The sequence below is a fragment of the Hemitrygon akajei genome, chromosome 11 (assembly GCF_048418815.1).
Source record: "Hemitrygon akajei chromosome 11, sHemAka1.3, whole genome shotgun sequence".
In the NCBI taxonomy this organism is placed as follows: domain Eukaryota; kingdom Metazoa; phylum Chordata; class Chondrichthyes; order Myliobatiformes; family Dasyatidae; genus Hemitrygon; species Hemitrygon akajei.
The window spans coordinates 2805494-2832983 of NC_133134.1; the positions used below are offsets into that span (position 1 = coordinate 2805494).

At 42.3% G+C, this 27490-nt stretch overlaps 1 protein-coding gene across 1 annotated transcript in view; it reads right to left on the bottom strand.

Annotated features, from left to right (window-relative positions):
* Positions 1-23957, bottom strand: part of rab11fip3 (RAB11 family interacting protein 3 (class II)) — a 193720-nt gene extending 169763 nt beyond the window's left edge. Inside the window, exon 1 of the mRNA XM_073060029.1 lies at positions 23216-23957. Coding sequence (XP_072916130.1) covers positions 23216-23587 — 372 coding nt within the window. The 5' untranslated portion in view covers positions 23588-23957. The remainder of the gene's footprint in view (positions 1-23215) is intronic.
* Between the last annotated feature and the right edge of the window lie 3533 nt (positions 23958-27490).

Genomic DNA, 27490 nt, shown 5'->3' on the forward strand with positions numbered 1-27490 from the left:
TACCTTTTAAAAGTGTCCTCAATGCAGGGAGAGCCTCGTGCCCATAATGGAGCTGATGAATCATCAGTCTGAAATATTAACTCTATTCCCTCTCCACACAGGATGCCTTCCCTCTGGGTATTGTCAGTGCTTTGTCTTTACTAAAGGATTATGCCTTCAGTGTTAATGTAGAGCTGGGCAGCAGTGGACTTCATTGCAATGTTCAAGAGAACTGAGTTCACTGTTTAGGAACCAGAGGGGTAATGGTTGCTAATAGCACAATGCACACAAAATGGGCAAGTCCTCCATGTAATCTGATCCTGATGAAGGATTTATTTATTTCCATAGATGTTGCCTGACCTGCAGAGTTCCTCTAGCATTTTGTATGTCTTGTTCTGGATTTCCAACATCTGCAGAATCTCCTGAGTTTATGCTTTACCTCCATGTAATCTCCCTCTCTAACTGTTATTCAGATATACAGGTCAGGAAGAGAAAGATCAATTACGGTGATCAGAGAATCAATGGCATTGCTGCAGACAAGCATTCAATCAGAACATATAACTAAGCTCTTTTCCTTGCACTTCTTATGCCAATGTTAAAACTCCACTGGGCATTGCAAAATTTGGAAGCCAGGTGATCCAGGTAAAAGTACAAGTGTAGCTATTAAGAGACGGCACGACTCAACCGGAACTGCAACATCTTCTTTCCTATTTTTTTTCCTGCCACATGCCCACAATCTCCACAAACATCAGTCATTTGAAAATAGCAATGTCAGGTGTAAGCAGCATTCAGGAAGAGAAGTGTTCTGGAAAGAGCCAAGAATTTAGTGCAACAGACGCAAAATGCCAGAGGAACTCAGCAGGTGAGGCAGCTTCTCTTGTGCTTATGATATGTCTCCATGCAATTTTTCCCTATAACCATTATTCAGACATCCAGATCAGAAAGAGGAAAAATCAATTATGGTGAACTGTTTATTCAATTCCATAGATGCTGCCTGACCTGCTGAGTTCCTCCATCATTTTGTGTGCGTTGAACTGGATTTCCAGCATCAACAGAATCTCTTGTTCAAGAATTTTATAAATACATTTTAATAGGGAGCAAATAATGAAAAGCATTTTGCTTAAATTTAGGGAGGAAATGTCTAATTTGAGGGGGCATAATTTTAAGGTGATTTGAGGAAAGTCGGAGGTAAGTACACAGAGTATTGGATGTAAGGAATACCTTGCCAGGGGTGGTGATGGAGTCAGATGTATTAGGGGCATTTAAGTTAGGAAAATGGAGGGCTCTGTAGGAGGGAAGTATTGGATTGATCTCATAGTAGATTAAAAAGACAGTACAACGTTATGGGCCGAAAGTCCTGTACTGTATTGTTCTGTATCCTACAGTTTGTTAAACAAAGAACTAAAACATTAAATTTCCTTCAGGGTAAGCAATGTAAAATTGATGGTGGTTTAATATATTAGTGAATTTAGTATTGTAAATAGAGATATGACAAGGCATCCAAGAAACCTTGCAGTTGTGGTTGCAAGCATTATTCCAGTAAGGTAGCTTGGTTCAGCCCACCATATCCATGGTCATCTTTTTGCTCAACAACACTAATTTAATTTGCATTATTTAGGGCTTGATCCTTTCATTTCTTGCCTATTCAAGCACTTGTCCCTTAAACATAGCAATTGTATCTCATCCCACTACTTCCCCGGCAGCAAGTTTATCGAACAGTAACTGTGTAAAAACTTACCTTCAGATTCCCTGTCAAACTCAAAATCCAAAGTAAATGTATTATCAAAGTACATATATGTCACCATATAACATCCTAAAATTCATTTTCTTGCAAGCATACTCAATACATCTATAGAATAATAAACATAAGAAAATCAATGGAAGTCTGCACCAACTTGGGTAAAAGAGCAAAAGACAGCGAATACAAAAATAAAGAAATAATAATTTTAAAAAAATAAATAAGCGGTAAGTATCAAGAACATGAGATGAAGAATCCTAGAAAGTTAGTCCATTGCTTGTGGGAACACTTCAATGATGGGCAAGTAAAGTTGAGTGAAGTTATCAGGAGCTTGGTGGTCTAAGTCCTGAGGCTCCTGTACCTTCTTCCTGATGGCATCAGCAAGAAGAGAGTTGTGGAAGTCCTCGATGATGGATGCTGCTTTCCTGCAACAATGCTCTAAGCAGATATGCTCAACAGTGAGAAGGGTTTTACACGTGATGGACTGGCTGTATCTGCTACTTTTTGTAGGATTTTCCATTCAAAGGCATTGGTGCTTCCATACCAGGCTGTGTTGCAGCCAGTCAATACTCTCTCCATTACCCATCCATAGAAGTCTGTCAAAGTTTTAGATGTCACATCAAATCTTTGCAAAACTCCTAAGGAATTCCTAAGGAGGTGTTGCCATGCTTTCTTCATAATTGCACTAATAACACCGAAATAATAACACCAAGGAACTTAAAGTTCCTCTCAGCTTAAACCCAAGCCCTCTTATTTTTGATACTACTACCATGGGAAAAAAATTCTGGTATGTACTCTATCTCTCAATTCAATAAATTTATAAACCTCTGTCAGGTCACCCTTCAGCTTACCGCACTCTAGGGAAAACAAGCCCAGCCTTCTCTCCCCATAACTAGTGTCCTCCAATCCAGGCAACATAGTGGTAAATCTCCTCTGCACTCTCTCCAATTAAACCACATCCTTACAGTTACAACTGTGGTCTATCCAATATATTGTGCAGTTACAATAAGCCACTCAGGTTTTATATTCTATACCTCAAGCATGCTATGTCTTCACCACCACTCTTTCTACCTGTGTTGTACTTTCACACAACAATGGAATTAAACCTTAAGGTCATAGAATACCACACAGAACCAGGTCCTTCAACCCAACTCAGCAATGTCAGTCATGGCGGTTATCTATATCGATCTCATTTACCTGCATTAAGCCCATATTCCTCTATCCATGTACTTTTCCAAATGTCTTTTAAATGTTGCAATTTTATCATCAGCTGCCACTTCTGCTGGCAGATCATTGCATATAACCACCATCCTATGTATGGAAAAACTTACCTCTCCCTTCAAAACCTAAATCTGTCCTCTAGCTTTAGATTATGGCCATCTCCCCTATCCATGCCCCTCAATTTTACAAACCCATTGCTTCCAACCTTGGACAATAAATCAATTTGCCTTAGATAGTAAATATGTCTTAGATATTAGATAGCGTAATAAAGAGTTGCCATGAGTTTGATAACCCTTGAGTAGCTGTCTATCACCTGGGCTTCCATACACCTCAATACACCTCAACCTTTTTTGTTTTTAGAATAAAAGATCACCAGAGAACAACAAAAGCATTTAACATACCAAGCTGGGAATCAAGATCACGCTGATATTATTCAGATCTTCCAGTTTAAGAAAAGGTGGAGAGGCATTTTATTAAGATCATAAGACCATAAGATATAGGAACAGAAGTAGGCCGTTCGGCTTATTGAGTCTGCTCCGCCATTCAATCATGGGCTGATCCAATTCTTCCAGTCATCCCCATTCCCCTGTTTTCACCCCATACTCTTTGATGCCCTGGCTAATCAAGAACCTATCCATCTCTGCCTTAAATACACCCAATGACTTGGCCTCCACAGCCACTCGTGGCAACAAATTCCACAGATTAACCACCCTCTGACTAAAGTAATTTCTCTGCATCTCTGTTCTAAATGGACTTCCTTCAATCCTGAAGTCATGCCCTCTTGTCCTAGAATCCTCTACCATGGGAAATAACTTTACTTTATCTAATCTGTTCAGGTCTTTTAACATTCAGAATGTTTCTATGAGATCCCCCCTTATTCTCCTGAACTCCAGGGAATACAGCCCAAGAGCTTCAAGACGTTCCTCATACAGTAACCATTTCATTCCTGGATTCATTCTCGTGAATCTTCTCTGAACCTTCTCCAATGTCAGTATATCCTTTCTAAAATAAGAAGCCCAAAACTGCACATAATACTTCAAGTGTGGTCTCACGAGTGTCTTATACAGCCTCAACATCACATCCCTGCTCTTATATTCTATACCTCGAGAAATGAATACCAACATTGCATTTGCCTTCTTCACAACCGACTCAACCTGGAGGTTAACCTTTAGGGTATCCTGCACAAGGACTCCCAAGTCCCTTTGCATCTCTGCATTTTGAACTCTCTCCCCATCTAAATAATAGTCTGCCCACTTATTTTTTCTACCGAAGTGCATGACCATACACTTTCCAACATTGTATTTCATTTGCCACTTCTCTGCCCATTCCCTAAAGTCTCTCTGCAGGCTCTCTGTTTCCTCAACACCACCCACTCCAGTTTTTTTAAATCAGGCAGAATTGAGGAGAGGCAGCCACAAAGCAAAGAAACACAATCAAATTCATGAAAAACCCCACACCACATAGACAGTCAAACATCCAATGTGTGAGAAAAGAACAAATCATGCAAATCAATAAAAAAGGCAAACAAACAATCACAGAATAGGAACTGCAGAGTCCCTGAAAGTGAGTCCGCAGCCACAGAGCCAGTCCAGCACCTGAGCCAATCCAGGAGCCCAACGGCTGCAGGCCGCACGTGTGAAGCCAGGTTCAGCACTGAGGCAAGTAAAGGCTCACCAAGTAGTGAGCTAAACATCGTCCTTCACCCTCGACCTCAATGCCTTAGTTTTTTTTTATCTGACTTGGCACTTCAATCAGTCAAAGATCAGTATTTTATCTGATCTCGGGGCTGAAGTTTCAGTCCTTCCTGAAGTCTGCTCCAGCAATGGCCAAGACAGATGTACCTGCAAACACGAGAGTCCAGTTTGCCTACTATTTCAGGATACCACAGAAACACCTGGTTGTACAGATGGTTCTAAAGCACACCTTCCAGTGGGAAATTACAGGCTGTGGATTTCAGTGATAGCAATCACAGTGAAATATTTTTAGTAGAATTGTTAATAGTAGTTTTGTTAGCTGCCTGCAAAGTTTCACCATGCCTCATAGGCACCATCCTTGCAGAAGACGGTGCTGAAAACATTCCAAGCAAATGACCGCTACATGACCTTTCCATGCTGTAAAAATAAACCACAAGAAGAGGTTTCCAATTTTTATCATGATTTCTATTTCTTATCATACCCAAGAAGCTAAGAACTGGCCAAGTTCAGCTACCTCAGTTGTTTTTAATCCAACTGCGTACACCTGGGTGCCCTGTATTAATCTAGTGCCAAGCACAAGCTATCCAAGATCACAAGATGAATGTGCTACATGCACTACTTCAGATGTCAAGGGGGACCTGTATGTCAGTCCACACACATCATTTATAGTGAACATGCAGGCACAGCTCAGCAAGGTGTTATAAAAAGTAAAGAGTACATTGCCCTTAATTGCAAGAGAATTTGCATACAAGAGAGATCTTATTCTAATTATATAATGCCCTGGGGGAGAGCACATCTGGAATAGAGTGTGTGGTCTGATCTCCCTTTTATAGGCAGGGCATACATCAGGCAAAGGCACAGCAATGAGGGCTATGGTTGAGTTTAGAAAAATGAGAGATAATCTCTGTGAAATGTAGAAAATCCTTCAGGGACTTGACAGGGTTGAGATTTTTCCTAACTGGCTGGACTAATACTAATGATTAGGTTGAGGGATAGCGTTAAAACAAAAGTTTGGCCATAAAAACAAGGGGTGGCATGGTAGCATAGCAGTTAGCATGATACTATTACAGCTCAGGGCATCAGAATTCAGAGTTTGATTCTAACACCATCTAAGGAGGTTTGTATGTTTCCTGGGTTTCATCTGGGTGTTCTGGTTTCTGCCCACAGTCTAAAGGTGTATCGGTTATTATGTTAATTGGTCATTCTAAATTGTTCTGTGATTAGACTAAGGTTAAGTAGGTGTGTTGCTTGACGGTCCAGATCAATGGGTCAGAAGTGCCCGTTCCACACTGCATCTCTAAATCAACCAATAAATAAAGCAACAGCAAGAATTCCATCACTATCTGTAAGGAGTTTGTACATTCTTCCCATGAGCACATGGGTTTCCTCTGGGTGCTCCAGTTTCCTCCCACATTCCACAGATATGTAGGTTAGGGTTAGTGAGTTGTGACCATGTTATGTTGGTGCCAGAAGCATGGTGACATTTGTGAGCTGCCCCCAGCACATCCTCAAAATGTGTTTGTCATTGATGCAAATGACACATTCACTATATGCTTTAATGTGTTAACACACACAATAAATAAAGCTAATCCTTATACTTCAGGACAGAGATAATAAGAAATATATTCACCCAGAGATTAGTAAACAATTGATTTGTCCACCCGAGAGTACTATGGAGGGGCAGTCATTCCTACCTGTGGCAATCAAACTTTACAACTCCTCCCTCGGAGTTGTAAAGACACCCTGAGCCAATAGGCTGGTCCTGGACTTATTTCCACTTGGCATGATTAACATTATTAAATTATTTATGGTTTTACATTGCTATATTTCTTCACTATTCTTGGTTGGTGCAGCTGTAACGAAACCAAATTTCCCTTGGGATCAATAAAGTATGTCTGTCTGTCTGTTGCTGAGTATATTCAAAGGATGTTAGAGTTTTAAGTTCCTGGGCTTCAACATCTCTGAAGATTTATCCTTGACCCAACATAATGAGCAATTACAAAGAAGGCATAACAATGGCTATATTATCTAGGAGTTTGAAAGACTTGGTATGTCACCAAAGCCTCTTGCAAATTTCTACAGATGTACCATAGAGAGCATTCTAACTGGTTGCATCACCGTCTGGTATGGAGGGGCCATACGCACAGGATCAGAAAGTTATAAACTCAGCCTGCTCCATCACAGACACCAGCATCGAAGACATCTTCAGAAGGCAATGCCTCAAAAAGGAGGCATCCATCATTAAGGACTCACATCACCCAGGACAAAGCCTCTTCTCATTGCTACTGTACCATCAAGGAGTTGATACAGGAGACTGAAGACACACTCAACATTTCAGGAACAGCTTCTTCCCCACCACCATCAGATTTCTGAAGGGAAAATGAATTCATGCACAATACCTCACTATTTTCGTTTCATGTTTTTCTCTCTTTTTGCACTATTTAATTGAATTTTGTCTGTTAATGTAACATTTAGTGTTTTATTATGAATTACTGCTGTAAAACAACAAATTTCATGACATATGCTAAGGATATTTAACCTGATTCTGATCTTTAGATACCAAAGGAATCAAAGGTGGCTTTATATACATACATATATATCCTATAAAAATGTCTTCACCCCCTTTAGTTGTCATTGGTGTAGCCCATTGGCTTTACACATAATTAGTTAAATGCAGAATACTGTATGCAGTCAAGGAGTTTCAATTGATTGTAGTAAAAATACACCTCAATCTGGAAGGTCCCACTGCTGGTGAGTCAGTACCCTGGCAAAAACTACACCACGAAGACAAAAGAACACTCCAAGCAACTCCGCAAAAAAGTTATTGAAAAACACAATTCAGAAATTGGATACAAGAAAGTTTCCAAGACACTGAATATCCCTTGGAGTAGTTGTCAATCATCAAGAAATTAAAATATTAATTCTTTTAATATAGCTGTAAATCTGCCTAGAGCAGGCCATCCTTAAAAACCTAGTAACAGTGCAAGAAGGGGACTAGTGAGGGAGGCCACCAAGAGACCTATGGCAACTCTGGAGGAGTTACAAGTCTCAGTGGTTGACACGGGAAAGACAGCACATACAACTGTTGTCCGGGTGCTTCACCAGTCACAGCTTTATGTGAAAGTGGCAAACAGAAAGCCACTGTTGAAAGAAAACTTACATGAAATCTCGGCTAGAGTTTGTTGACAGAAGACATGTGGGAGACTCCGAAGTCAGCTGGAAGAAGGTTCTATGGTTTGATGAAACCAAAATTGAGCTTTTTGGCCACCAGACTAAACGCTATGTTTGGCATAAGCCACACATCATCAAAAACACAATATCCCTACCATGAAGCACAGTGATAGCTGCATCATATATAGGGATGTTTCACTGTAGTAGGCCCCAGAAGGCATGTGAAGGCAGAGCGTAAAATGAATGCAATAAAACACAAGGAAATACTGATGCAGTCTGCAAGAGAACTACAACTTTGGAAAAGATTTGTTTTCCAGCAAGACAATGATCCTAAGTATAAAGCTAAAGTCACACAAGAATGGCTTAAAAACAAGAAAGTTAATGTTCTGAAATGGCCAAGTCAGAGTTCAGACTTCAATCCAATTGAGAATTTGTGGCTGGACTTGTAAAGGGCTGTTCACTCACAAGCTTCATGCAATCTGACAGAGCTTGAGCAGTTTTGTAAAGAAGAATTGGGAAAAACTGCAGTGGCCAGATGTGTGAAACTGATAGAGACCTATCCACACAGACTCAAGGCTGTAATTTCTGCCAAAGGTGCATCAACTAAATATTGACTTGAAGAGGGTGAATACTTACGCAATCAATTATTTTGTGTTCTTTATTTGTAATTAATGTAGATCACTTTGTAGAGATCTGTTTTCACTTTGACTTAAAAGAGTCTTTTTCTGTTGATCAGTGTCAAAAAAAAGCCAAAACTTCCCACGGGGGTGTGAATACTTTTTATAGGCACCGAATACCGTACATATTAACAGTACTGCAAAAATAGAGAGGTAAGGTTCATAGACGGTTCAGAGATCTAATAACGGAGAAAAAAAGTTTTTCATAAAACATTGAGTGTAGGTCTTCAGGCTCCTGTACCTACTCCCTAATGGTATTAATGAGAAGATGGCATGTCCTGGATGGTGAGGGTCCTTAATGATGAATGCCGCTTTCTTGAGGAATCACTTTTTAAAGATGTCCTCAATTGCGTCCATGATGGAGCTCGCAGAGTATATAACTCTCTGCAGCTTTTCCCAAATGCGCGACTGATGCTATAACCATATAACAATTATAGCACAGAAACAGGCCATCTCGGCCCTTCTAGCCCATGCCAAACGCTTACTCTCACCTAGTCCCACCAACCTGCACTCAGCCCATAACCCTCCATTCCTTTCCTGTCCATATACCTATCCAATTTTACGTTAAATGACAATATCTAACCTGCCTCTACCACTTCTACTGGAAGCTCATTCCACACAGCTACCACTCTCTGAATAAAGAAATTCCCTCTCGTGTTACCCCTAAACTTTTGCCCCTTAATTCTCAACATGTCCTCGTTTGAATCTCCCCTACTCTCAGTGAAAAAAGCCTGTCAACGTCAACTCTATCTATCCCCCTCATAATTTTAAATACCTCTATCAAGTCCCCCCTCAATCTTCTACGCTCCAAAGAATAAAGAGCTAACTTGTTCAACCTTTCCCTGTAACTTAGGTGCTGAAGCCCAGGTAACATTCTAGTAACTCTTCTCTGTACTCTCTCTATTTTGTTGACATCTTTCCTATAATTCGATGACAAGAACTGTACACAATACTCCAAATTTGGCTTTACCAATGCCTTGTACAATTTTAAGATTACATCCCAACTCCTATACTCAATGGTCTGATTTATAAAGGCCAGCATACCAAAAGCTTTCTTCACCACCCTATCCACATGAAATTCCACCTTCAGGGAACTATGCACCATTATTCCTAGATCACTCTGTTCTACTGCATTCTTCAATGCCCTACCATTTACCATGTATGTCCTATTTTGATTATTCCTACCAAAATGTAGCACCTCACACTTATCAGCATTAAACTCCATCTGCCATCTTTCAGCCCACTCTTCTAACTGGCCTAAATCTCTCTGCAAGCTTTGAAAACCTGCTACTTAGAAATTGTTCCGCAACAGTCTCCTGTCCCAACTAAGCAGTCCGATCACAGGCACAATCTTTCCATCTTCAGATTTTCCAACAAGAACCAAAATTCAACATGATGCCCAATCTGCATTGGGATCAATGAATCCTGTGCCTTTTGGGACACAGCACTGCAGCTCAATGGCTTCACCATTCTCTGCAAATACAGGACAGCTGAGTTTTCTATAAAAAGGCACAGGAGGTGGAGTATGCTTTATGACTAACTTGTCATTTCACAAAAACGTGGCAGCTCTGTCTCAGTTCTGCTCACCCAACCTGGAACATTTAGCAGTCAAATGTCATACATTTTATCTGCTGATGGAGTTTTCCACCACCAACCTGGTGGCGGTGTACATTCCACCTCAGGCCAATGCAGGAGCCGAGAACCATGATCAGCAGTTATGAAACAGCACACTCTGATGCCTTCCCTATCATTGCGGGAGATTTCAACCAGGCCAGCTTGAAGAAGTCTCTGAACACTTGCACCAACACTATCTCCTATGGAACCAAAGGAGCTAGCACAGTTGACCACTGTTATACCAGCATCAAGAATGCTTATCGTGCCATCAAATGGCCACACTTTGGAAAGTCCAATCACCTGGTTGTACTCCTACTCCCAGCATATAGGCAGAGACTAAAGACCACAGCATCAGTGGTGAGAACCAAGGCGGTATGGTCAAGAAAGGCAGAGGAGCGCTTACAGGACTGCTTTGAAGGATTCTACCTCCTTCTGCAACTGGATCCTTGACTTCCACATCGGAAGACCACAGTCTTGTGCAGGTTGAAATAACATCTCCTCCTCAAGGACAATCAACACAGGCGCATCTCAAGGGTACGTGCTTATCCCACAGCTCTACTCTCTCTACACCCATGACTGTGTGGCTAGGCACAGTTCAAATGTCATCTATAAGTCTGCCTGCAACTCAACTATTGTTAGCAAAATTTTAGATGGTGATGAGGAATCAAATGGGAGCACGATTTATCAGCTGGTTGAGTGGTTTCGCAACAACAACCTTACACTCAGTAAGACCAAGGAATTGATTGTGGACTTCAGAAAGGGGAAAATGAGGAACACACACTAGTCCTCTTTGAGGGATCAGAAGTTTCAAGTTCCTAGGTGTCCATGTTTCTGAAAATCTATCCTGGGCACAACATATTGATGCAATTACAAAGAAGGCACGACACCGGCTATATTTCATTAGAAGTTTGAGGAGACTTGGTATGTCACCATAGACACTCACAAATTTCTACAGATGCTCTGTGGACAGCATTCTAACTTGTTGCATCATCTTCTTGAATAGAGGGGCCACTGCACATGATCAGAAAAAACTGCAGGAACTTGTAAACTCAACCAGCTCCATCATGGCCACTGGCCTCCCCAGCATCCAAAAAGGCAGCATCCATCATTAAGGACCCCCATCACCCCGTTCATGCCCTCTTCTCATTGCTACTATCAAGGAGGAGGTACTGGAGCCCAAAAACACACATTCAATGTTTCAGGAACAGCTTCTTCTCCTCCAACATCAGATTTCTGAATGAACAATGAACCCGTGAACACCACTTCACCATTTTTGCCCCACTCTTTGCACTATTTAATTTAATTATTTTTAACTACTTATTATATTTTTTTTATGTATTGCAAGTACTATTGCTGCAAAACAACAAATTTCATGACATGTGCCTGTGATATTAAACCTGATTCTGATTCTGCAGTCTTAAACATTAGACTAGCTTAATCATAGTTCCACTTCAACTGCCAAATATGTTGTGCATAAGTAGTGCAACTGCCTAATCGCTACAGGACCAACTGTACATGACCTCAAATGTATCTGAGATTATTAAAAGTCTATATTTTTGGTCCTGTAACACTTAAGACCATGCCCTCCATGCTATAAGCCTCAGACTACAATAAATTTAACAATGTGCTGGTGGAACTCAACACATCAAGCAGGGCTTATGTTGGTTTTTGATTGAAAACTTTTGACAATTCCTTCCCCCACCAGCACGAAAGCTGTTCAATCCACCAAGATGTTCCATAAGATTGTGCTTTGCTCCACATTCCACTATCTACAGTCTCATGTCTCTGCAGTAAGCACAGTAGCATTGTAGTTAGCAGTTAGCACAATTGCTTTACAGCATCAGCAATCACCAATCAAGGTTTGATTCCCACCACTGTCTGTAGGGAGTTTGTACGTTCTCCCCACTATTGCATGGATTTCCTCTGGGTACTGTGGTTTCCTTCCACAGTCCAAATACGAACATATTAGGCCTTGTAAGCTGTGGGCATGCTACAATGGAAGTGGAAACATGGCACAGCAAAATCCTCACTGACTTGATTTGCCGCAAATGGCACATTTTACTGTATGCTTCAATATACATGTGATAAATAAAGCTTATTTTTATCTTTTAAATTTTGCAGGTGAAATTATGACTGTCCTTAATTTGCACTGAATACTTGAAGCAATGTAATGCCACAAGATTGAACATTGTACTTACTACAGGAACAGGACCACACCAGCTTCCTGTAGGAAGTAGATTACTCTAATGCCTTCCCCCAAATGTGAAAGATCCATAATATAAAAGAGTAAGGTCTTTGACCTGATCCATTAAGCTTGTTTCACTCTTCATACCCACTGAGTGCTTCCAGCACCAACAGATTTTCAATTACAGGTAGGCCTCAGGTGGGTTTCAAATTCTTTGCCTTTCACATGCACATAATGAAAACTGTAGCACTGCAAAACAGATACACCAAGGGAAAGAAATAATTAGTGAGAGTAGTACTTTCTGTTGTTTGTTGTTAGGAATTATTACTTGCAGGGTGAATAGTACAGATAGCTTAACAGTATTGGGCACCACAATAACGTAGTGGTTAATGCAACTCGATTACAGCTCAAGGAGTTCTCTACATTCTCCTCTTGGAATGTGTGGGTTTTCACCAAGTGCTCCAGTTTCCTCCCACAGTCCAAACACGCACCAGATGGAAGGTTAATTGGTCAATGTAAATTATCCTATGATTAGGTTAGGGTTAAAACTGGGGTTGTAGGCGGCTCCGGTTTAAGATGGCACTGGTGAATCTCAGTGACTTCTGGCTGGTGGCTAACAAAGCAAGGAAAACAACTCATACCTCGTTAATCACACTTTTCCTGGAAAACGATCATTGCAAGTAATAGTTTATAACTTCCCTTTGGATTTGAAGATAATTTGATGTGGCAGAACCAAGGCAAGGCTTGGCAGTGGGCCAGTCACCAAGAGTGAGGAAGACCCGAGGTTCAATTGATTTAAGCACCGTGATGAATCAAGGCAGCAGGTCCAAGCACCACAGCAGATTGGAGCTACTGAACCTAATCCTTGGACAGAGATTAAAGTACTGTGCTGAATTGGAAAGGTTGGGTACAGGCTGAATTGAGGTGGAGGGATCCTCTCCCCAAAGCGTACCGAGGCAATTGAACCAATGCTTGGACATCAATTTAGGAGCTTGGTTAGATTGAAAGGTCAGGGTATCGGGGCTCGAAGCAATGGGCCGGAATGGGCAGTTCATATCACTGCTCCACAACGTTTACTCTGCTCTGGCCTGAGCTATGGGACTCTGTGGACTTCAGTTCAGAACGCTATTTGCTTGTGGTTATTATTTGCACGGTGTGTTCTTTTTCTCTGCACATCTGTACAGTCCTCAGTAGATGTACGCCATGCGAGGTGGCAGCACAATACAGTAGCTCTGTGTGTTTGTTTATCTTAACATTATTGAGCATGTTTCTTTCTCTTGTTTTGTACTGGTTAGCAATACTACAGAATAACAATGGACATTAACCTGCTTAACTACATTTTCACCATCCTTCTGGCTCTCAGAATACTTTATTCCACTGAGTGTTTTGACTACTGTAGTGGAGGAAATATTGTATATACAAGGGTGCAGCCGGGAAGCAGCCTTTGTTTGCCCAGCAGAAACTCGATATTCCGGATGAGCTGAGACGGAGATACTGAGGCTGTAGATCGGGGGTAAAAAGCAACACAACAAGAGATGGGGATATAAAACATATCTCCTGTCGATTATTATGGGAATGCAAGATTGTTAGCAAATAAAATGGAGGAACCAGCAGTACTCACACAGACGAATATCAGGAATGCAGTGTTATTTGTTCCACTGAGACACGGTTACAAGAGTAAATCTTGGATTCCAGCGCTACTGTGAATGGGTTTTCAATGATACAAGCAGACAGCGTTAGTCTACAGTGCAGTAAGAGGAAGGGAGGTGGGCTTGCCGTGCTTGTGAACAATAGATGGTGTAATTCCGGTCACATTTCTGTGAAAGAACAAATCTGCAATTCTGACATCAAACTGTTTGCTGTGAGTTTGCATCTGTTTTATCTACCACGTGAGTTCAACCACGCCACATTGCTCGTTGTTTACATTCCACCTTCCCGACACAGTCCTGATTCTGCGTGACGTCATAATCACTACCATCGTTCATTGCAGTATCGGGAAACTTCAATCATGTTTCCCTCGACAACCCTACCCACCTTTGATCAGTTTGTCCTTGAATCTCTTGTATACAAATATTAAAGATGCATACAGCTCCACAGCTCTCCTCCCACCCCCCCCCCCCCCCCCGGAAGGTCAGATCCACATCCTGGTTCACCTCATGTCCTCGTATATGCCCCAAGTAAGCAACAGCTAGCTAGCAACGAGATAATAAAGAATTGGGTCTCCAGAGGCCATTGAGGCCTTGAAGGACTGCTTTGAGGTTACTGACTAGAATGTGCTTTGTGAGCCATATATGGAGGACATTAATGGACTTATTTCATCACTGGCTACTTAAACTTCTGTGTGGGCACTGTAATACCATCAAGGACTGTTCACTGCTTCCCTAACAACAAACTATGGGTCACCAGTTACCTAAAGACTCTTCTCAACCACAAAAAGAGAGCCTTTAGATCAGGAGACAGGGAGGAATTGAAACTTGCAGAGGGAGCTAAAGGAGAAGATCAAGGTGGCTAATAAGGAATACAGGAGAGAGCTGGAGAACAAGCTTGGGCAGAGTAGCATACAGGAGGTGTGGAGAGGCATGAAGAACATCACTGGCTTCAATCAGCCTAGCTGTAGAGCCTCGGAATGCAGCTGGGAATGGGCCAATGAGTTAAACCAATTCTTCAATAGGTTTGACAATTGCCCTCCTGTTCACACCCTCCTCCCCCCAGCACGCCAGTCCAGGTGCCGAAGCACCCAGTGCTCCCTCACCACCAATGCTTCCCCTCCTCCCCTCTCCAGCTCAATACATGGATGAACAACAGAGTCTACCACTGTCTACATCCCCTCCTTGCCCTGCACCTACCATCCACTCCTCCACATACCAACTGCTATTGTCCTGATCGTCCTGACTGGCAGACCAGTTTGTGTGGCTTCAGAGCTGTGTATAAAACATGGCTATAAGCAACACTAGAGCCTCACAAGGGTCTGTACTGTTTACCCGGAACACCTCAGACTTTAGATACATCACTGAATCGCGTCATCTGCAGAAATTCTCTGATGATGCAGCAATAGCTGGCTGTATAAAGGGCGGACTGGAGGATGAATACAGGGTCCTGGTGGAGGACTTTGTCAAATGTGCAAGCTGAATCATCTGCAACTTAACATCAGAAAGACAAAGGAGATGGTGATGGACTTTTGGAAGACTAAGCCTGTTACTATTGATATTGTGGTGAAGACCTAGGTGCTGGAGCACCACCTGGATGACAAACATGAAAGGAGCACTAACACAGAGGGCCAGAGTCAACTCTACTTCCTAAGGAGACTGAGGTCCTTTGGAGTATGCAGGCCTCTCCTTCACATGTCTACCAGTCTGTTGAAGCCAGCACTGTACCTCTAGATAAAATTTTAAAAATAAAATAAATGACCACATTTAACTAAAATGAGAACCAGTCTTCAGGAAGCAAAACACAATGTATACTCAATTTAACTTCCAACTTTATGGGTAGTGAAACTGATTCGGTGTGGAACATTGTCTATCCCATTAGAACTACACAAGGGAAAGTCAATAAATGAATGTTCCTGCTACAAGCACATTGTGAAAGGTGTGTCTCTGCCACTAAATGCACAGATCAGGACAGAAAATCTGTTTTGCCATTTAACCTTTAGTTAGCTGTATATTCATGGAGCTATCCCTCAACACTGTGACAAAAGGTGTCCGACAAACATCTGACATCAATATTGAACGAGGTACTGCTATTTGGAATGTGCTGCCACTGTAAATTTACCAGACTATATTCCAAATTTTAAAGGAGGTGAGTAAAGCATTGAAACTGTAGTTAATTGTTTATTGTTATCTTGGTGTTGAAGTATAAAACATCGTGTCAGGGGAGTGAAATTCTTTTTTCTCCTGAACTCTCTCTCTCTCTGGAGGTTTGCCGTATGAACAAACACTTTTATATTCCCCAGTTACAGCTTTTGGTGTGGTTCAGATTTAGTCAGATACACCATCTGTCATTCCTGGCCACCTGTATCCATAGGTAACCGTGATTGTTGAAGAGGTATTATAACTCAGAGTTAACTGAAACTATCCATTACACAAGCACATTGTTACTGCAGCAGTGAACTCATATTGAACTTCAGCTGAGAGGGGCTGAGATGAAGCCACAGTGACCCAGGCAAGACAGCAGACCTAGAGTCCAGCTGTAGTTATTTTATGGGGGAAAAAAAATTTAATGCTGTTTTGTTCACATAATGTAACCTGGACTCACAACACTTCCTCACTAATCAAGAAGGCACAGCAATGTTTACAATTTCTGAGGAAATGGAGGTGAACAAGGCTCCCCACCCCCATTTTAACAACTTTCTACACCCTCGAGTGTCCTGTCTGGCTGCTTCATCATGTGGTACGGAAGTTGCAAGGCATCAGACTGCAAGACTCTACAGAGGATAATCAATGAACTGTTTACCTGTGCTACACCCTAAATGTATTTTGAATTATATTTTATTAACTTATTTATGGTAACATTTTGTTTTACACCCTGTGTGAGATTTATGCTGTGTGGGTGCACCATGGTCTAGAGGAATGTTGTTTCATTTGGTTGTATATATGTACAGTATACATACCGTATATGTATATATGTACAGATGATAATACACTTGAATTTTCAGATATCAGAACAGCCTTTGGTCTGAAATCTCAGTTGTTTCTCTTTCCACAGATGAGGCCTGACATGTTGAGTATTCCCAAAATTTTCTTGCTTTAGATTTCCAGCATCTGTAGTTTCTTCAATTTTTAGCATACCTTGAATTTTTCTGGATTCATTTCTCAAATATTTCAAGGTTCTTTTCAAAAGTACTTATTGTATGATCAAAATAGCTCCAAAACTTACAACCAATGCACAGCATTTAACAATAAAATCAGCAAACGGCAAGGCATGTGTTTCAATGTAGTTCAGTCACCTATGCTCCTACAATTCAAACCCACAACATTCTCACTGGTCACAGTGACAATGGCTCCTGCACTGTGCTGACAGTGTTACAACTCAAAAGCCATGGGATCTTCACCCTTCAATTTCAGCCCTGATGAAGGGTCTTGGCCCAAAATATTAACTGTTTATTCCCCTCCATAGATGCTGCCTGACCTGCTGAGTTCCCCCAGTATTTTGGGTGTTGCTCCTGCATTTAAATAGAACTCTCCTCTCCTATCACATTTCTTCTTCTTCAGCCATTTACTCTTTCCACCTGTCATCTCCCAGCTTCTCACTTCATTTCCTTTTCCCCCACCCACTTTTCGCCCGAACCTGGCTTCACCTATCATCTGCCAGCTTGTACAGTCGGCCTTCCTTATCCGCGGATTCAACCAACTGCGGATCAGGGAAACCCAGAAGTTCTTTCTCCAGCACTCGTTGTTTGAGCATTGTTCACCTCGCATCTTGTGTACAGACTTTTTTTCTTGTCATTATTCCCTAAACAATACAGTGTAACAACTATTTACATAGCATTTACATTGTATTAGGTATTATAAGTAATCTAGAGATGATTTAAAGTGTACAGGCGGATGTGAGTAGGGTATATGCAAATATGCCATTTTATATAAGGGACTTGAGCATCCGCGTTTTTTGGTATCCGTGGGGGGGGGGGGGGGGTCCTGGAACCAATTCCACCGCCGATAAGGAGGGCAGACTGTACTCCTTCCCTCTCCATCTTATTCTGGCTTCATCCCCCTCCCTTTCCAGTCCTGGTGAAAGGTTTTGGCCCAAAATATTAAATATTTATTCCCTTCTACAGATGCTACCTGACCTGCTGAGATCCCCCATCATTTTGTGTGTGTACAAGATTTCCAGCATCTGCAGAATCTCTTGTGTTTATGGTTAGTTAACAAACTTGCATTGAGATAGCAAAGTGTTTCAAGCTGCTTCACAGAAGCATTAATAAAATGCTGGACTGCACTGGATCTTGGGGCAATTGACCAAAAGCTTGGTAGTGCAGGTTTCAAAGAGCAACTCAAAGGGGGGGAGAAAGAAATTACCGGTTGCAATGTAATGTTTATCTTATTGCGGCCATTTTGTTTCATTGATTCTTTGGTGTTTCTTTGTATTTACTGTGAATGCCTGTAAGAAAATGAATCTCAGGGTAGTATATAGGATCATACATATATTTTGATAATAAATTTATTTGGACTTTTTTTTGGTGAACAAATTAAAATTAGAAATATTCAAGAGCCAGAAGTGGAAGGGAACAGAAAAACAGAAACCTTCCAGAGTGCATGGACAGATTTTGCAGAAACAGAATGTACTGGCATTAAATCTTAAAATTGAACAACTGACATTGCTTAATTAGAAGCCAGATTGTCAGTGAGTGCGAGGGTGATGGACAAAATGGATTTGGAATGAGTTATCTGGTCTTAGAAAGTTTAAGAGGTATGGAGGAGGGCGACAATGTCACATTTGAGGTGATGAAGACATTCATGGGGATTTCAGACTAGTTGAAGTTGGGGGAGGGGGGTAAATTGGTTTAACAAGATGCAAGTGGACACAGTAGTCTTAACAATGACCACAACTTTACTCTACATATTCAAGACCAAACACTTTCTGAGAATCACTTTGGAGAATTAGTTCAACAGTTGAAAACAAAGACAGGAAAGATTAACCACCCATAAAGGATACAGTCATGTAAGATACTGTTAACCAGGAGAACTGAGCAATATATCCACCATAAGCATTACTGGAACAAGGTACATTGCTACAACTATTTGCCTAATCTATGCTGTACAAGTGACAACTCTGTGATTTCAATATCCTATACCAAGGACAGCCTGAACCTCCCTCCCATTATATTAGAAGGATGAACTCCAGTTACCAGGACTCGAGTTATATGGAATGGTTGAATAGGTTAGTACTTTATTCCCTGGAGGATAGGATAATGAGGGGAAACTCAATAGAGGTATACAAAATTATGAGTATAGAGTAAGTGCAAGCAGTTTTGTTCCACTGAGGTTCGGCGAGACTAGAACTGGAGGTCATTGCTTACGGATGAAAGGTGAAATATTTAAGGCGAACCTGAGGGGGAACTTCTTCACTCAGAGGTTAGTGCAAATGTGGAACGAGCTGGCAGTGGAAGTGGTGAATGTAGGTTCAATTTCAACATTTAGGAGGAATTTGGACAGGTACAGGGATGGTTGTGTATGGTCCAGGTGCAGGCCGATGGGACTAGGCAGAATAACAGCTTGGCACGGACTAGATGTGCTGAAGACCTGTTTCTATGCTGTAATGCTCTATCTCTCTACACTACAAATTTGGTTGTCAAGTTTGCTGGTCAGGCATTCAGTATTGATGATGGAATGTGATGAAGGAACCCCTTTCCTCTCCGGATGCCAAATTCCTACATACATACACTAGATCCAAATACATCACGTTTATTGTCATCTGCCTATACTCAGACTCAACCAAACCAAACAATGTTCCTCCAGACCACGGGGCACCTACAAAATATACATCACACACTGCATGTGAAATATTAACATAAACAAGTTCATGAAATAGAATTTAAAATGCATGTAGTGTGCAGCACAGATAAACAGTGAACTCCTAGTGACGAGACCTCGATGGTGACAAGGTATTCATTAGTTGCACAGCCTGAGGGAAGAAGCTGTTACCCTGTCTGGCAGTCCTAGTCCTGATTACTCCTGTACCTCCTTTCTGATAGGGGGGTCAAAAAGAATAATCAACGATAACCATACTATAACCAAGGCTAAGTTTCTCAGTAGGGGATATTGAGTGTCAAAAATTGCTACACAACTGTATTTGAAATAAGAAATAATGTCCTTGAAAGTGGCATGGCCTCCTCCTTCAGTTCACCCTTAATGCCACTTCCACATCTGAACCTCTCAGATTTGATCACCAACCCACTAATGGCTCTAATTAACGAGGAGCATCCTCTCTCCTGAGCTGGTCTGCAGCCACTGTCATAACCATGCCCTGAGAATGAATCAAACAGATACACGACTGTCCATCTTCATATCACTGCTCATTTGCTGTCTCAGCCTACTATATATTTGATACTCAAAGATCAGATTATCACTGACAGCTCTTCCATCCACCATAAACCTGAACGTATTCAGCATTTTTTACAACCAGTTCTGACCATTCAAGATTCCAGATTCGAGATCCAAAAGTGTTTGTCATTTCAGGTACACAAGTGCAAAGGAGAACAAAATAATTATTACTCTGGATCCGATGCAGCATAAAAAAACACAATTAATATAAGTACACAAGTTGACATATAGATAGATTGATTGTACGTCCATAAATGACACTAGACACAGGAGTATCCGTACACAAGGTGACTGACAGGAAATGATAAAGTAGTGGTGGTGGGGGTGTGGGTTAGTGGGGACTATGCATTATCTTTTAAATACTGTGTTTTCATTAAACCTCCTCATCCGCTGAGTATCATTTAAAATCCTCCAGGCTCTTCTTCAACACCACCCCCACATCTAGCAAATTTAATTCTCAATGTGAGATTTAAAATTTCTAGAGCTGCTCCTAGAGGCAGCATCTTTCACATCGACAAAAGCTTCACTGAGGCATCCAGAGAACAACAAGCCACTGCTGACACAGCCGACTCAAGCAGCCAAATGCTATTAAAGGTACCAGAAAAGGGCCAGTAACAGCATGAAGGATCCAACCCACCCTCCTCAAGGACTGTCTGTCCCACTCCCAACAGGGAGAAGGCTACGTAACATCACGCCAGGACCACCAGACTCAAAAACCATTACCTCCCCCAAGCAGTAAGGCTGATCAACACCTCCAACACTAAATGACATTAAACAATCTTGAATTATATCTAAGAGATATGGTTCATCAGAGCACACCAAAGATGTGTGCAATCTCACACTGCAGATTTAAACCCAAGTTTCCAAATTGAGCAACTACCGTAGTTTCTGCTTTTACAGAATTGATAAACAACATGGATAAACAAAATGGATTTCAAGAGGTTAACCCACATGCACATAACACAAACTGCTGAAGCTTTATAAGGCATTGGTCAGACTGCTCATGTGATACTGTGAGCAGTTTCTGATCACTTATCTAAGAATGAATGTGCTGACATTGGAGAGGGTCCAGAGAACATACATGAAAATGTTTCTAAGAATGAAAGGGTTAACGTATGAGGGGTATTTGATGGGTCTGGGCCTGTACTCACTGCAGTTTAAGGGGTGATCTCATTGAAACCTATTGAATATGAAAAGCCTAGTTAGAATGGATTGGAGAGGATGTTCTGTATAGTGGGGGAGTCTGGAACCAACGGGCACAGCCTCAGAATAGAGGAATGTCTATTTAGACCAGAGATGAAGACGACTTTCTTTAGCCGAGGGTGTTAAACCTGTGGAATTCATTGCCACAGACAGCTGTGGAGACCAAAGTACTAGGTATATTTAAAGCCGAGGTCAATAGGTTTCTGATTAGTCAGGACGCCAAAGGTTACAGGGAGAAGGCAGATCACACTTGATGACCTGAATGGCCTAACTCTACTCCTGTGTTGATGGTTTTAAACAGGCGCTTCTACGCTAACCATCCACTATCCAGGTAATCTACAGAGACCCATCTCTCAAACCAACAACCAGCAAAGAAAAATGCTCCCCTGGTGATAATCAAAAAGCTACGAACAAAAAATTGACTTCAACAAGTAGGTAGAACAATTAATCATGCTTTCCTAACACATAACAACACCAATTTCCATTTTTAAAAAGTGTGAAGTTTGCAGCTGCCACTCCACCCACAGCAATGCTTGCGCTCTGATGCACTCCTGCACCATGCTAAATTAACCAGCAACCCGTTAACAATGAGACTGTGGCCTCAGGAATGTGGTCAGCAGAGCCACAGACAGATTGAACATCGCTCCTGTTCCAGGGAACCAGAATTAATATCACTGGCATATGTCATGAAATTTGTTGTTTTGTGGTAGCAGCACATAAGAATAATCAACTAACAAATACAAGTAGATAAAAAGTTAAATTAAATAAGAAGCGCAATGAGAGAAAATATAGTGAAGCCGTGCTCAAGGGTTCATTGTCCATTCAGAAATCCGATGGCAAAGGGGAAGTAATGGTGATGGTAGTAATGAAAAGAGGGCATGAAATAGAATCTTTACCACCAAGCTCAAGTTTCCAGATAGATCAATCAAAAATGGTCTAAGATGCCTCGTTTATCTGCAGAGCCTCTAGTGCTGATCACCAGGTTTCTCATTACTACCATCAGGGAGGAGCTGGAGGAGCCTAAAGACACAAACTCAACGTTTTAAGCACAGCTGCTTCCCCCCTCCATCAGATTTCTGAACGGACAATGAACCCACGAACACCATTTGTTTCAGTCTATTTATTACATTTTATTTATATATATACACACACACACTTTAATTTAGTTTTTTTTGGTAATATATTGCAATGTACTGCTGCCGCAAAACAACAAATTTCACGACATATACCAATGATATTTAACCCGATTCCGAGACACAGTGACGGTGAAGCTGGCGAAAATATCCTCGCAGATGTATCCCGTGACAACTCAGAACCCGGACACAAAAATAAAGACTGTTTTTCTAGAAAACATAGTTACATCAAAAGGTCCTAACATAAGGTTGCATTGAAGAAAAACATTCACCACCTCCCGTCCAAAATTAGATAATTTTGTTTACCAAGATTATGCAACAATGACCTAAATAACTCGCTGGAAGACAAGATAAACATATTTTACAGCTCCTTATGAACGTGTCGTTGATCTCAATTTGCTGGCACTCTGGATGTCTTTGCCCTTCAAAAGCCGTTAGATTTGATCTGGATGCGCGGATTCGAGCTTTTCATCCATCCCTCCCTCCCTCCCTACGCTGAAGGTGATTTCTTCCATGACACAAGTAGAATCTCCCCCATATGCCCATCCCGGCCAGCTGTCCTACCTGCTCTGCTCCGTAGCTACTGGCGATCTGGCAGAAATCCTCCAGCCGAATTAGTCCTTCCCCGGCCAGGTCAAACATGTCAAACACCACCCGCAGCCTCTCGTATTCTCCCGATTCGTCTTCATCAAGCCCGGGGGTCTGGAACACTATCGTGGGGCTCTCATTCTCCTCAGGCCCGGATAGCTTGAATACTATCCCGGGAATCTCGCTCTCCTCGGGCCCAGGGGGCTGGAACCCTATGCCGGGGCTCTCACCCTCTTCAGGCCCGGGAGGCTGGAACGCTTTGCCGGGGCTCTCATCCTCCTCAGCCCCGGAAGGCTGGAACACCAACCGCGGGCTCCCGACCCCCTCCGGCCGGGGGTCAAGTTCCATGCCCGACGCGGCGCCGCCTCGATCCCGATCACTGGGGATCGGGCCGCTCCATGTGGGCGCCGGTGCCCGGGCTCAGTTCAGCTCGGTCTCCACACGCCCCTCACTCCGGGCCCTGGGCTCACGGTCTCCACCCGCCCCTCACAAGGGACCCGGGATTCTGGTTCGCCCCCGGCTCTGAAGCCCGTTGTTGCGGGCTCCAGACCCCGGCCTCTCCCTTCACTCGCAGGCCCCGGACCCCGGCCTCTCCCTTCACTTGCGGACCCCAGACCCCGGCCTCTCCCTCCACTTGCGGACCCCAGACCCCGGCCTCTCCCTCCACTCGCGGGCCTCGGATCCCCGGCAGCTCGGCACTACAATCGCTCGGCTCGCAATGACGTAATCTGCCTCCCAGCGCGCCCGCGCGGCCCTGGAGACGCTGCATAGCAACCGTGTGCCGCATGCGCGGCCAGCGGCTGGAAATGAGCATGCGCGTTGCTACCAGCCCGCGGCTTGGTTACCGGACCGCGTGCGGTTCCACCATTCGTTCCTGACCTCGGGACAACCACGTTCAAAGAATGCGATGAAAGAGGCTAGCACTGCAAAGATTACAAAAGTTATGATCTCCAAAGAGAAAGTCGCAGATGGATTCAGCGGGGATTCCAAGATATCAAAGTCAAGTTTATTGTCATATTCACAAATACGTGTATGCACATGGTCAATTAAAAGCATAGTAGCAGCATAAGACATAGGAGCAGAATTAGGCCATCTGGCCCATCGAGTCTGCTCCGCCATTCAATCATGGCTGATTCTTTTTTCTTCTCTTCAACCTCAGTTTCCAGGTTTCTCCCATAACCATTGATGCCATGTCCAATCAAGAAGCTATCCAACGACCTGGCGTCCATAGCTGCAACAAATTCCACAGATTCACCACCCTTTGGCTAAAGAAATTTCTCCACATCTCTGTTTTGAAAGGGCATCCTTCTGTCCTGAGGCTGTGCCCTCTTGTCCTAGACTTTCCCACAATGGGAAACATACTTTCCACATCTACTCGGTCTAGTCCTTTCAACATTTGAAAGGTTTCAATGAGATCCCCCTCATCCTTCTGAATTCCAGTGAGTACAGACCCAGAGCTATCAAACGTTCCTCGTATGATAACCCTTTCATTCCTGGAATCATCCTTGTGAACCTCCTCTGGAATATCTCCAATTCCAGCACATCTTTTCTAAGATGAGGGGCCCAAAACTGTTCACAATACTCAAGGTGAGGCCTCACCAGTGCCTTATAGAGCCTCAGCATCACATCCTTGCTCTTGTATTCTAGACCTCTTGAAACAAATGCTAATATAGCATTTGCCTTCCTCACCACCGACTCAACCTGCAAGTTACTCCTTAGGATGTTCTGCACAAGGACTCCCAAGTCTCTTTGCATCTCAGATTTTTGTATTTTCTCCTCATTTAGAAAATAGTCCACACATATATTTTTACTACCAAAGTGCATGACCATGCATTTTCCAACATTGTATTTTATTTGCCATTTTCTTGCCCATTCTCCTAATCTAAGTCTTTCTGCATCCTACCTGTTTCCTCAACACTACCTGCCCCTCTACCAATCTTCGTATCATCTGCAAACTTGGCAACAAAGTCATCTATTCCATTATCGAAGTCATTGATATACAGCATAAACAGAAATGGTCCTGCAAAACACCACTAGTCACTGGAAGCCAACCAGTAAAGGATTCTTTTATTCCCACTCGCTGCCTCCTACCAATCAGCCAATAAGTAATTTCTCACCATGTAAGTAATTTTCCTCTAATACCATGGGCTCTTAACTTTGTAATCTCCTCATGTGTGGCACCTTGTCAAAGGCCTTCTGAAAGTCCAAATATACAACATCAACTGTGTCCTCTTTATCTATCCTATTTGTAATCTCCTCACAGAATTTCAACGGGTTCATCAGGCAAGATTTTCCCTGAAGGAAACCCCACACTGACTTTGTCCTATTTTGTCCTGTGTCACCAAGTACTCAATCACCTCATCCTTAACAACTGACTCCAACATCTTTCCAACCACTGAGGTTAGGTTAATTGGTCAATAATTTCCTCTCTGCTGCCTTCCTCCTTTCATAGAAAACATAGAAACATAGAAAATAGGTGCAGGAGTAGGCCATTCGGCCCTTTGAGCCTGCACCACTATTCAGTATGATCATGGCTGATCATCCAATTCAGAACCCTGTACCTGCTTTCTCTCCATACCCCCGATCCCTTTAGCCACAAGGGTCATATCTAACTCCCTCTTAAATATAGCCAATTTATTGGCCTCAACTGTTTCCTGTGGCAGAGAATTCCACAGATTCACCACTCTCTGTGTGAAGAAGTTTTTCCTCATCTCGGTCCTAAAAGGCTTCCCCTTTATCATTAAACTGTGATCCCTCGTTCTGGACTCTCCCAACATCGGAAACATGAATTTTATATGTTTCAATAAGATCCCCCCTCAATCTTCTAAATTTCAGTGAGTATAAGCCTGGTTGATCCAGTCTTTCTTCATATGAAAGTCCTGCCATCCCAGGAATCAATCTTTCTTAAAGAGTGGAGTGACATTTGCAATTTTCCAGTCCTCTGGCACCATGACAGAGTCCAATGATTTTTGAAAGATAATTTCTAATGCCACCACAATCTCTAATGCCACCTCTTTCAGAACCCTAGGGTGCAGTTCTTCTGGTCTGGGTGACTTATGTACCTTTAGGTCTTTCTGCTTTTTGAGCACCTTCTCTCTTGAAACAGTAACTGCACCCACTTCTCATCCTTCACACACTACAACATCTGACATATTGATAGTGTCTTCCACAGTGAAGACTGATGCAAAATACTCATTTAGCTCATCTGCCATCTCCTTGTCCCCTGTTATTATTTCTCCTATATCCACTCTCATTTCTCTTCTATTTTTAATACACTTGAAAAAACTTTTACTATCCACTTTCATATTGTTTGCTAGCTTGCTTTCATATTTCATCTTTTCCCTTCTAATGATTTTTTACTTACTCTCTTTAGGTTTTTAAAACTTTGCAATCCTCTATCTTCCCACTAATTTTTGCTTTCTTTTGCTCTTCAACAGCTTTGACTTCCCCTGTCAGTCACAGTTGTACTATTTTACTATTTGAGTATTTCTTCATTTGAAAAACACATGTCCTGCACCTTTTTCATTTTTCCCGGAAACTCACACCATTGCTGCTCTGCTGTCATCCCTGCCAGCATTTCCTTCCAATTTACTTTGGCCAACTCCTCTCATACCACGGTAATTTCCCTTACTCCACTGAAATACTGCTACATCAGACTTTACTTTCTCCCTATCAAATTTCAAGTTGAACTCAATTATATTGTGATCACAGGCTCCTAAGGGTTCTTTTACCTTAAGCTCCCTAAGCACCTCTGGTTCATTACATAACACACAACCCAGAATTGCTGATCCCCTAGTAGGCTCAACAACAAACTGCTCTAAAAAGCCATCTCTTAGGCATTCAACAAACTCACTCTCGAGATCCATTCCCAACTTGATTTTCCCAATCAACCTGCATGTTAGTCTCCCATGACTACCATAACATTGCCCTTTTGACAAGTCTTTTCTATTCCCATTATAATCTGCGGTCCACCTCCCAGCCACTGTTGGGAGGCCTGGATATTATTGCCATCAACATCCATTAGCATCTGAGAGAGGCTCTCCAATTTCAGGGTTGACCATGGATGTTGCGTCCCAGCTAGCTACATGATACACAAGCCAGGGCAGTGCGATATGGAGAGTAAACACAAAGTACATTGCAGATGCTGTGGTTAAATCAAGACGTACAAACAAGCTGGATCAACTCAGCAGGTCGGGCAGCATCCGTTGAAATGATCCAGCTTGTTTGTACGTCTTAATATGGAAAGTAGGC